This window comes from Colias philodice, chromosome 24 (genome assembly GCF_061535455.1).
Source record: "Colias philodice isolate Cphi_HAF_F1 chromosome 24, ilColPhil1 Martin Lab GWU primary, whole genome shotgun sequence".
Lineage (NCBI taxonomy): Eukaryota > Metazoa > Arthropoda > Insecta > Lepidoptera > Pieridae > Colias > Colias philodice.
Window position 1 is genome coordinate 809,421 of NC_143109.1, and position 12,213 is coordinate 821,633.

General features: G+C 37.3%; 1 protein-coding gene across 2 annotated transcripts in view; it reads left to right on the top strand.

Moving 5' to 3' along the window:
- Sec24CD (COPII coat complex component secretory 24CD) overlaps positions 1-11,630 on the top strand; it is a 36,359-nt gene extending 24,729 nt beyond the window's left edge. Inside the window, exons 13-19 of one of the 2 annotated variants that reach the window (XM_089710417.1) lie at positions 3,504-3,672; positions 4,706-4,918; positions 5,796-5,990; positions 6,645-6,824; positions 7,317-7,498; positions 8,514-8,647; positions 9,793-9,933. In XM_089710417.1, the coding sequence (XP_089566543.1) occupies positions 3,504-3,672; positions 4,706-4,918; positions 5,796-5,990; positions 6,645-6,824; positions 7,317-7,498; positions 8,514-8,647; positions 9,793-9,796 (1,077 nt within the window). In that variant the 3' untranslated portion in view covers positions 9,797-9,933. Of the gene's footprint in view, positions 1-3,503; positions 3,673-4,705; positions 4,919-5,795; positions 5,991-6,644; positions 6,825-7,316; positions 7,499-8,513; positions 8,648-9,792 lie in introns of both variants that reach the window. The other variant, XM_089710416.1, reaches the window with a different exon arrangement.
- Positions 11,631-12,213: the final 583 nt, after the last annotated feature.

Sequence of the window (12,213 nt, forward strand, 5' to 3'; positions counted from 1 at the left end):
TGGTCACCTATGTTCGAGCTGGTTTAAGTTGCAAAGTAACCTTACCTCCACTAAATGATGCTAATTGTATTATTTTGGAATTTCCTAATTCTCTTGCTGTAGTAGCGTTATATCGATCACCATCTTTTAGGAACCTTGATCCCTTTATTACGAGTCTAGATAACGTGCTCCTTTCTATCAAATCAAACAAAAGTATTCTGGTCATCGGTGATATCAATATTAATATAATTGCAAATAACGCAGATCCTTCCACCGATGAGTATCTAAATTTATTGGCCTCACACGCTTTATTGCCTGCTCATCTTTTCCCAACTCGCGAAGGCAATTGTCTTGATCATGTAATGCTTCGTACGCCATACAAAGCTACTACTTTAGTCCTTGATGCTACGTTTACTGACCATAACCCGGTTTTATGCTTTATACATGCGGAAATTGCAAAACCATCTAAGAATAATTATTCTGTTCATACTCATATTGATATTCCCTCGGTTGTGAACGTGCTTGAAAATACCGATTTTTCCTCTGTCTTAGATTCTACTGATCCAGATGAGTCAGCAACCAACCTAGTTAACACCTTATCCTCTATAATTACTTCTCATAGCCGCACAATCCCTTGTAGAAAACGCATAATAAAACCCTGGATTACACCCGGTCTTCTGAAATGTATTCGCCACAGAGATAAACTTTATCGCAAATTTAAGAAACACCCAGAAAATATTCTCAACAAATTGATATTCATCCGTTACCGTACTTTCTGTAATTAGCTTTTAAAGAATATTAAACGAGAATACGAACAAAGTAGGTTCCAGAAAATCAGAAAGAACCCCAGGGCTGCGTGGAATGTCATAAAGGAAATATCCGGACAAAAAAGGAAGGATTCTAATGCAAGTGATTTATTAAATTCGTGTAGTTGTCCCAGTCTATCCGTCAATTCAGTCAATAATTACTTTGCGAATGTGGGTAAGGATATGGCTCATAAAATTATTGAAAATTCTCGATCGGCTACTTCAAATAATTATAATAACCCAAACATCTTTCCACAAATCTCTTTAAATACTCCTGTAAATTCAATGGTACTTCTGAACATTGAAAACGAAGAAATCCTTACAATTATTAACAACCTTAAAGACAAATGTGCAGTTGGCTGGGATGGTATTCCCGCGTCCGTCATTAAATCTGCAAGACAAGTTCTCGCCCCTATTATCTGTTATGTCCTAAACCTCTGCATATCAAAAGGCGTGTTTCCAATTGTTTTTAAAAGAGCTGTTGTCCATCCGATTTATAAGAGTGGAAATAGAGATAGTGTCGCAAATTATCGTCCGATATCTGTGCTTACAGCTTTATCCAAAATCTTTGAAAAAGTCCTAAATAACAGACTTCTTGCATTTCTTAATTCTAATAATGTCTTTTCAAAAAACCAGTTTGGCTTTAGACGGGGCCTATCTACAGAAGATGCATTACTGTCATTAACTAATTGCATTATTAACAATTTTGAGCATCAACTGAAAACTGTAGCTCTCTTTCTGGACCTCTCTAAAGCATTCGACACTGTCTCTATTCCTATTCTCCTATCCAAATTGGAACGTTGTGGTATCAGAGGCTCTGTTCTGGATATATTTAGCAGTTACCTTTCTGACCGTACACAATGTGTCGTTATTAATAACATCAAGAGTGAGTATGTTTCAGTTTCATTCGGCGTTCCTCAAGGCAGTGTCTTAGGACCTACCCTGTTTTTACTCTACATTAATGATTTATGTGACCTCTCTCTCAATAATTGTAAAATAATTTCGTATGCTGACGATACTACTCTGATTCTTTATGCTCAGACATGGAATGAGGTACGTAGTGTTGCTGAAAACGCCTTAAAACTTGTCCAATATTGGCTGCAACAAAATCTTCTTACCCTCAATATTGCGAAAAGTAAATTTATAACTTTTGCGCCCAAAATTTCGTCCATGCCCCCACTAACATTCACCATTTGCGCCCATGACTGTCTCAAAACTGACCCTTTTGTTCAATGTAGTTGTACACATCTGGAGAGAGCCACTAGTTTAAAATATTTGGGAGTTTCAATAGATCCAACATTGTCGTGGAAGCAACAGATCGATACCGTTTGTTCTAAAGTCAGAAAATTAACATATGTTTTCAAATGCCTTAGAGGAGTGATAGACTTCCGTTATTTAAAAACGGTCTATTACGCACTGATTCAGTCTGTTACTTCTTACTGTCTAACCTCCTGGGGAGGTTGTGTTAAATCTCTGATGATTCGCTTGGAACGAGCCCAACGGGCTGTACTTAAGACAATCACCAACAAACCTCTCCGCTTTCCAACTAGCGAATTGTATGCCCTATGCCAAGTGCCGTCGGTACGTCAATTATATATTCTAAAAATTGTTATGAGAAAACACTTGGATACTTCTTATGACCCCAACCTTATAAATTCCAGGCGTAGATTTGACAGGGTGTGTACTATTGAACGTCGCAGAACCGCGGTAGCTGGTCGCCACTATCCATTTATTAGTTCCTTAATCTATAATAAAATCAATCAGGTTTTAAATATCTACCCACTCTGTAATTTTAAACTTAAAAATATAGTCCTTGATTGGCTTTTGTCCCGTTCGTATGAAGAAACTGAAGAAATTATTAAATTTACAGTCTAAAATTTGGAAAAACCCATACACACTGGCACATACTCACACACACACACACTCACATACTCACACACTCATATACTCATACACTCACGAATACACATCTTCAGTCTCACAAACACACCTGCTGTCTAGAATTTTGTACTACTTTTTTTCTATTTTTAACCGACTTAATTTGCATATTATTGTTAAACTTGTTACTTTATTAAGATGGAACTTATTTTATGTATGGAGGTGGGCGTTGGCATCCGTGCCACAGCTCTTATGCTTTTACGGATGTCATCGTAATTTAAGTTTATGTACAATTTGTTATTATGTTCCAAATAAAGAATTTTGAATTTTGAATTTTGAATTTTTACACTTTACAGTAAGTTACTGATACACAAGTGTACTGTAGTTCCCTGTTCAAGTTTATCATGTTACAAACCTATAAACTATATTAAAATATGTCTATTATTATTTAAATGCATATTATATGCATCATTTAATATGCATGTTATTAACATATACCTTTTACTAATTTTTTCATAAATTATTCAGTTTAGAATGCATTCAATAAAAAAATTGGTTGTTTGTCAAGTAGGTTTACGAGCGAGATGTTTACGTGATAACGTCTTATTGGTGGCAGCGCTCGAGATGAGACGGGAGATCGGTCCGTCTCTCTCTCGTTATACCTGTGATCGCGCTCGTGAGGTTTTGGTGTGACACAAGTTTCTGAACATGTCACCCGACTAAAACGATTTTAAAAACGTTATCACGTCAAAATGGGATGTTTTACCCTCTCTTTATTCCTATACCCTGCCTTTCAATTCGCAAGAATAAATATTTCTTCATATATTTAATTCTAAACAGGCGGAACTAGACGGCCCGCGTCTCGTATGGGACGTGCGTCGCGTGCTCACACGCAACACGGCGCACGACGCCGTGATGCGCGTGCGCACGTCCACAGGAGTGCGGGCTACCGACTTTTATGGACACTTCTTTATGTCCAACACTACGGATGTCGAGCTGGCTGCTATTGGTGAGTGAAAGGGAGGAAAATAATGATTAATATATACTTTAATATTATACAGCTGAAGAGTTTGTTTGTTTGAACGCGCTAATCTCAGAAACTCCTGGTTTGAAATATTCTTTCGGTGTTAGAAAGCCCATTTATCGAGGAAGGCTATAGGCTTTATTATATCATAACGCTAAGACTAACAGGAGTGGTCTGTGGTTAAAACCGCGGGGCACAGCTAGTTGGAAATATTGGTTGAAAGATGCGATTTTGGTATTACGGTAGGGTGGATGGTAAATATAATAATTCTGCACTGATTAGGAAATTAAACAAAAATTAACACAATTCTACTAGCGTGTTCCATACCAATACCATTAAGCAATAACATAGTACTTTATAAGTATTAAAGCGTAAAGTAATGAACTTTGGATCTTACTCTATCCTACTACCAGATTGCAATAAAACGTTAACGTGTTAACATTTCCTGTACACGATGACTTTGTATCTAACATTATCCTGCTTCTGCTAAAAAATTATCATTCATAAAGCATGAATGCTATAAAAGTAAATATTAAATTAAATCCTGCTTCCAGACTACGATAAACTATGACAAAAGATGACTTTGGAACTAACTGTATCCTATCACCAGTTGTACTAAACGGTCACATGTACTAAAATCGAACAACATGGCTTTAGATTTACTTCTATCATATTTCCAGATTGAAATAAATTAAGTATTAACATAATATGAACTAAATGTCGACTTTCCATTTCACTTTGTCTCTTCCATCATAATCTAAAACTTCGCCCACAAGATGACTTTGCATATAACTATATCTTTCCTGATTCTAAACTCTTATACAAACGAATAAAGACTTACCTAGACGACTTTATATTCTTTTACTATTCACCAACAATATTTTTATTTAATTTAATATGTAGTTTCATAGCATACAAATGCTTTATATAAAATCGAAAGAAACGGGTTCGAATCACGCCTCGTGATCGAATTTTTTCTATTTAAAAATTTTTACTTATCATTTTCCTTAATTTGCAGATTCAGACAAAGCGATAGGCGTGGAAATAAAACACGACGACAAGCTAACAGGCGAAGAAGGCGTGTACATACAAGCAGCACTACTATACACACATCGTTCTGGCTCCCGGCGCCTGCGTGTTATCAACCTGGCACTGTCGGTCGCCCATCAGCTCGCGGATGTTTATAGGGCTGCGGAGTTGGACACAATGGTCAACTTCTTGACGAAGCAAGGTGGGTAGTTTAAAAAAAAGCCCAGCTCACGTGTCAGAAGTGAAACTTCTTTGGCAAGATTCAAAGATACCAAAATCGTCGCCTTAATCCATGACGTGACGGTATTGGCATGACGCGATGGTATTGCCATCACGTGACCTTAAAGTTTTACTCTCAACGCGCCTAAGGAATTTCACTTCAAAAGAAGTTAGTTGTAAAGGTGGATAGAGCATGAATAAAATATAATAATAAACATCATAAGACCATGAATTCATGAATACAGTTTTCAGAATTCAGTCAGTTCGTAGTTAATTGATCTTATATTGAAAGATTTAAGATATTGTTGAAGTTTGACTCAATTTTTTTAAATGACTAAAATCATATCGTTATTGTTATAATTACACCCTTATTACAATAATCGTAAACATCAAATTCGCTTGCACATTCACCCCAGTTTTTTGTCCATAGGTAATTGTATTATCAGCCTTATTACAATTAACATAAATACCAAATTCGCTTGCACATTCATCCCAGTTTTTGTGTATAGGCTATCGTAATATCAGCCTTATTACAATTTGCATAAACACCAAATTCGCTTGCACATTCTTCTCAGTTTTTTGTATATAGGTTATTGTAATATCAGCCTTATTACAATTGTCATAAATACCAAATTCGCTTGCAAAATCTATAGGACTATAGGTTATTGTAACATCACCCCTATTCCAATCTACATTAACTCTAAACTCACCTTAAAATACGTCCACTTTTTTGTCTAGATGCTATTGAAATATCACCCTTATTCGAACTATATAAAGTCTTAATTCACATGCAATTTTTTCCACAATTCTATTACAATATCACACCTATTCCTACATATCTAAAGTCCATATTCCCGTAGCGGTATGGGCGCTCCGCGAAGCAACACCCCGGGCAGTGCGCGAAGGCCTAACGGCTCGGTGCGCGCGGTCGCTCGCCGCGTACCGGCGGCACTGCGCCTCGCCCTCCTCCGCGGGACAGCTCGTGCTGCCCGAGTCTATGAAGCTGCTGCCGCTGTACACCAGCTGTTTGTTGAGATCTGATGCCGTGGCGGGAGGTGAGCATGATAATAATAAAAAAAATGTGTGCGTGTACTAGTGTACACACGTAAAAAGTGAAACTTCTTTATGACCTTATTTTTCAAAAAATAATTTACTATATGCAACTTTACAGAAATACGTCGAATCACGCTTGGTAGGGATAAGAAAAAGATGGCGCGTAACGGAAAAATGTCACGCGTATCGAAAAAATGTTACACTAAATTTTTTTCCAACCCTGATAAAGAAGTTTCACTTCAATTACACTAAATAATACAATTTAGGGCCTCTGTAGAAAGCTTTAGTTTGCTGCTGCGGTCTGACGCTGTTGCGGGAGGTAACTGACAGGATTAAGCTGATAAACTTACGGGATCCGGCTCAAAGGACCAAATCTATATTCAGAACTGACTCGAAGGATCATTTAAAGATTTTTGTTGTTGTTTTTATTTCAATGTTCTAGCGGGATTGATTAAGAATTTAATGTACTACTTAGCTATAAATAAATACTAACATAGCTATGTGATCCGGTTCAAAGGACCAAAGCTATCTTGTGAATTGACTCGACAACAATTTTTTTATCTTTGTTTTCTAGCGAAGTGAATTATGTTTCATTCGTTGTTGTTGTATTTACATGATGTATTATGCTGTTTTGTTATAATTGTAACATCCCGCAGGCCCGGACCTGACGTGCGACGACCGGTCGTGCGCGATGTACCGCGCGCTGACCGCGGACGTGTGCTCGTCGGTCGTGTACACGTACCCGCGCCTGCTGCCGCTGCACAACCTGCCCGAGCGGCCGGCTCCTCTACGCGCTACTGTTGATAAGCTGGCCGACAGAGGGGTGTACCTGCTGGGTGAGTGGGGGGAGGGGGGCACAGCACGCGCTGCCCGAGCGGCCGGCTCCTCTGCGCGCTACTGTCGACAAGCTGGCCGACAGAGGGGTGTACCTGCTGGGTGAGTGGGGGGCGGGGGGAGGGGGGCACAGCACGCGCTGCCCGAGCGGAAATATGTGACGTCACGGGATCCGGCTCGAAGGATCAATTAAACAAGAGTGTGTGCCGAATACATGTGTCAGAAGTGAAACTGCTTTGGCAAGATTCATAGACACCAAAATCGTCGCCGTGACGTCGTCGTCGTGACGATATTGCCATGACGAGACCTTGAAATTTTACTCAACGTGCCTTAAGAAGTTTCACTTCAAAAATAAACGCACACTCGCATTTGTATGCATCACACAATAAGGACAAACTGAATTTTATAAATTCAAAAATGAAAATTGGTAAGTTGTGTATCCCAATAAAACACAAGAAAACAATGTATTAATCTAAATTAATTCTCTCACGCAGAGAACGGCGTACACATGTTAATCTGGATAGGCTCGCAAGCGTGCCCAGAGTTCGTGCGCGACGTGTTCGGCGAGCGGCTCGACGCACAAGTCTGTGAACTTCCCGAACGGGATAATGAAAGAAGTCGCGCTGCAAGGGAGCTCGTGCAGAGTGCAAGGGAGCTCCGCAGGAGTGCTATGCGGGTAAGTGGGAGGATCTGAGGAGGAGGTGGTACATACCACTTTGTACAAGCATTTTTATTGGACTATGTCTTGCTCTAATTTCCTATATTTCATATTGATGGCACTTCTTTTTTACTACTTTCCTAAGATATTTTTTTTTATATAGCTAAATATTATTGCCAAATAATGTAGTTTTTAGCATGTGATGTCTGCAAATAACTTTCGCACGTACACTACTAACAAATGCACGCATTCCCGTACGCAAAATTTCTTCTACACGCCGCACCTGCCGCCCCAACACACGCTGCATATGCCACAGGCTGCATATGCCACACGCTGCATATAACATATACTGTACACTGCATATGCCACACGCTGCATATAACATATTCTGTACACTGCATATGCCACACGCTGCATATAACATATACTGTACACTGCATATGCCACACGCTGCATATAACATATACTGTACACTGCATATGCCACACGCTGCATATAACATATTCTGTACACTGCATATGCCACACGCTGCATATAACATATACTGTACACTGCATATGCCACACGCTGCATATAACATATACTGTACACTGCATATGCCACACGCTGCATATAACATATACTGTACACTGCATATGCCACACGCTGCATATAACATATTCTGTACACTGCATATGCCACACGCTGCATATAACATATACTGTACACTGCATACGCCACACGCTGCATATAACATATACTGTACACTGCATACGCCACACGCTGCATATAACATATACTGTACACTGCATATGCCACACGCTGCATATAACATATACTGTACATTGCATATGCCACACGCTGCATATACCACAAGCTGCATATGGCATATACTGTACACTGCATATGCCTCACGCTGCATATGCCACACTGCATATGCCGTATGTGCCACACACCGCATATGCCACATGCAGCTTATGCCACACGCCGCATATGCCACACACCGCATATGCCACATGCCGCTTGTGCCTCAAGTGCCGCTCCTGCGCCTCAGGTAGAGCTAGTGCGGCAGTCGGACCGCAGCGAGGCGCAGTTCCGCAAGCTGCTGGCGGAAGACGCCGGCACCGACGGCTCCCTCTCGTACATCGACTATCTGATGGAAACGCACAAGAGAGTGCAGAAGTTGATGTAGGTCTGGTTTAGGGGTTAGAGGGGTTTGTGGGGGTTCTTATTTTGTGGGTTTGGTCATGGGCTAAATTGGTAACTTCGGTTTCTGGAGTGTGGAAAGTTGTCTAAACGATGCGGGTAGTTGTGAATCTTTTGGGACATGAAGGGAAAAGTTTCTTGGGAAAATTTCTTGGATTTTTGCTCTGGTAGCTTCCTACGGAATGTTTTGCGCATTTTCTTTGCCCAATTGAATTTGGGATCACTTTACTTTACTAGATAAGTAAAATTCTTGCGTTTGTTGTGCTATTTTTATGGATTTTGGTCAGTTTTATTAGAGTTGGGACGTTTGCTTCGGGGAGAGTTTTGCAGTGGAATCTTGGGAGCTTTACAAGTACATCACCATCATTTTTATAGCTTTGGAGTTCGCTTTAACAAGGATACGGTTCGATAATGGAATCGATAAATGCGAATCAACGTGTTCATTGCAGAAATAACATCTCATAACTTACTTACACTCATTAATTGCCGACGCTTGTATTAAAAGTGTTATAAATTACCACTTTCCAATGCTAACTAGTCCATATCATGACACTTTGTACTTATTCGAATAACACTAAATTGTCACCATCGCATATTCATTTTGTGTACTCATTGCATGAAAAATAGTGTGATGCTTAAAACAAAAATGTTCTAATACATTTAATAGTAACAGTTGTATTATGTACTATATTTTATACTTATTTGCCCAATTTTCATGTACATATTAAAGCCTACATAATATTAAACCAAAAAGCCATGTTTCTTAAAATCTTGAATCGAAATATCTGTATTATTTTCTTGTATTTGATATAATGCAAGTATTATTACTTCAAAAAATTAAAGTTAACTGTTTTCTATATATCTATTCCAATAAACCTAACGATTTTTCATAAAATCTCTATTCTAAAAATATCTATTATCTAAAAAATGTTGTGTGGTTTTATGAAACCACGGTAAAAGTGAAACTGTTCGAACGGTTCCGAACACTGCTTTGTGTAGCGCATGTCACGTGACATGCGCTACACTGTACACAGACCAAAAAGTTTGAGACGATGTAATAAAAGTTTCACTTTAAAATACCTAAGTACTCTAACACAATATCTTTAATAAAATGTCCACCATTGCAGCTAACAATAATGCGGCAACACGACAAGCTCGAGGCCGTATTACGTCACTTCCTCGTGGAGGACCGCGGCGTGGACGGCAGCTCGAGCTATGTGGACTATCTGTGTCATATACATAAGGAAATACGCAACTTGCTATAGCGGTAACACTTGGAAAAGTAAAGAATTTTATTACAGATTTTTTTTTATTTTGAGGGTACTTGCTAAATGTTGGGGGTAGTTGATGATTTAGTATACCTTCACCCAATTTAAACTGTAGGGTAGTTGTTAATACAGTATGTCAGCGTACCGAATATAAAACATAGTGGGAGGTGTTATTTTTGTTGGAAATCTAATTATTCTACCCCCAATAGATTTCTATCTCCCCCCCCCCTCCCCCCTCTTCTAACTTATAAAGATGTACTTTCTCAATTTGTCAAATGTTTCTGCCTAAATAAACAAAATAGGTGGTACTGTAAGCCCTTCTTTCAAGATTTATTTGCGTTCATAACTTTAATATAATAGAAAGGTTGATGTAAAGGTGCGTTGCGACTATGACATTCAATAGGGGATCATTTTTAAGACCCTCAGAAAATAATATATTTTGACTCTAATTGCTATAGCGTCAATAATATAATAAAACAATAGGTTATTTCATTGGGGTATTTACTCTGACTCTAAATAAACTTTATAAAGAATTTTAGGGTCCCGTAAAAGTCTGTTTTGACTCCGTGTGTGTAATACGCTCGGATATAAATATGTAAGGCCATAAACGCGAAAATTGCGATTAACGAAAAAACGATTTTTCCATTGAACTCCTGATATTTAGACTTAAAAAATTGTAATTCATAATATATTTTTCGTTTAGTGGAAAAATCTTTGTGCTATGTAATGATTTTTTTTCATATAATTTAAACAGTATGGAAAATATGTATTTTTTTATTTTGTTATTTCAATAGAAGCAACCGATCAATATTATAATGTGTGATCGTGATCTTATGTTAGAAATAAATATTATATTCAAATTAAAGGCTTGTTCACACTAGTTTTGTATTGTAGTATGTTATTTTGTATTACTCTTTTTTTATGAATAATAAAATCTTGACATAATTATTACCTTGTCTGGTTGCATTTTACTTATTACAAAACAGACAAATGCTAAAAATCTTCAAAGATTCTTCAATGATATAATCTACTTTTGAACTCTGTCCTTTTTAACTTTCCTATAATACAAAGTGTATTCAAGCCTTTAAATGTTACTAACTGTATTTTAATTGTATTATTAAGGGAGATTGATAAATTATAGCGCTGTTCTTGTAAATAATATAATAATTGGATAGAAATTGTGTGGATTAATTCGAGTCAGGTGTATAAGTTGGTTGTAATTTTTGACTAATACGACATAAATTATGTGCTCAACTGTGTATTTGCAAAAAAGTACGTATTAACAGAAAAATACACTAAAAATTATACGAAATAATCTTTGTTCTTGGAGAAAATTGTCTCAAAATATATAAGTAGAGACAAAACCTAATGTTGATAATGTCATTTAATTCATTCAACTTAAACACCTGACCCAAAGAATATAAATTTAGAATTTAGCCTTATTACACATGAATTTAAAATACAATATAATTAAAAACAAATAAAATTTCCCTTTGTATTAATTTCAAGTGTAATAAAGCTAATTATAATGAATGCATAAACCACATTATTTTGTAATGTCAATTTTGTATCGATACAATTGTATTACAATGTGCACTGGACCTTATCGTGATGTCAAATGTATTTAGTGTAGATTTATTCAATTATATTAGGTGTAAAGTACGATTGGAGTGTAAATAAATATTGGCATTATGTTATTTGGTGTTTTATTTTATTTTTCTGTTTATTTCATGATAATACCCTTATCGAATATAGGTATTCGGTTCGCAACAGTCATTTGGAAGAAATATACATACATACATACAGATACCGCGGCTTCGCCCGCGTTTCCAAAGAAAAACCCGCATAGTTCCCGTTACCAAACCTATCCTTTGTGTTAATCCATGTTACCCTCTATATGTGTGCTTAATTTCATTGTAATCGGTTCAGTAGTATTTGCGTGAAAGAGTAACAAACATACATACACATCCACCCTCACAAACTTTCGCATTTATAATATTAGTAGGATAGGATAGGATTCATATGAATTATTCGCGATTATGATCGATTTAAGTTATATAAAAATTGCATTGAATATGCCTTAATAACTCAGGCCCCGGAACCACAGACACAATAGAAAATCTATTGTGTCGTGGACATGGACAATTAACAATATGGACGATTAGGTTAGGTTAGTGCGTATTCAAATTATAAAAATAAAACAAAGAGTTAAGTTATATACGTTTATTTTTCAATTTGTCAAAATTTGCTATTTTTTCCAAATTCGCCACTTTCTTTTCA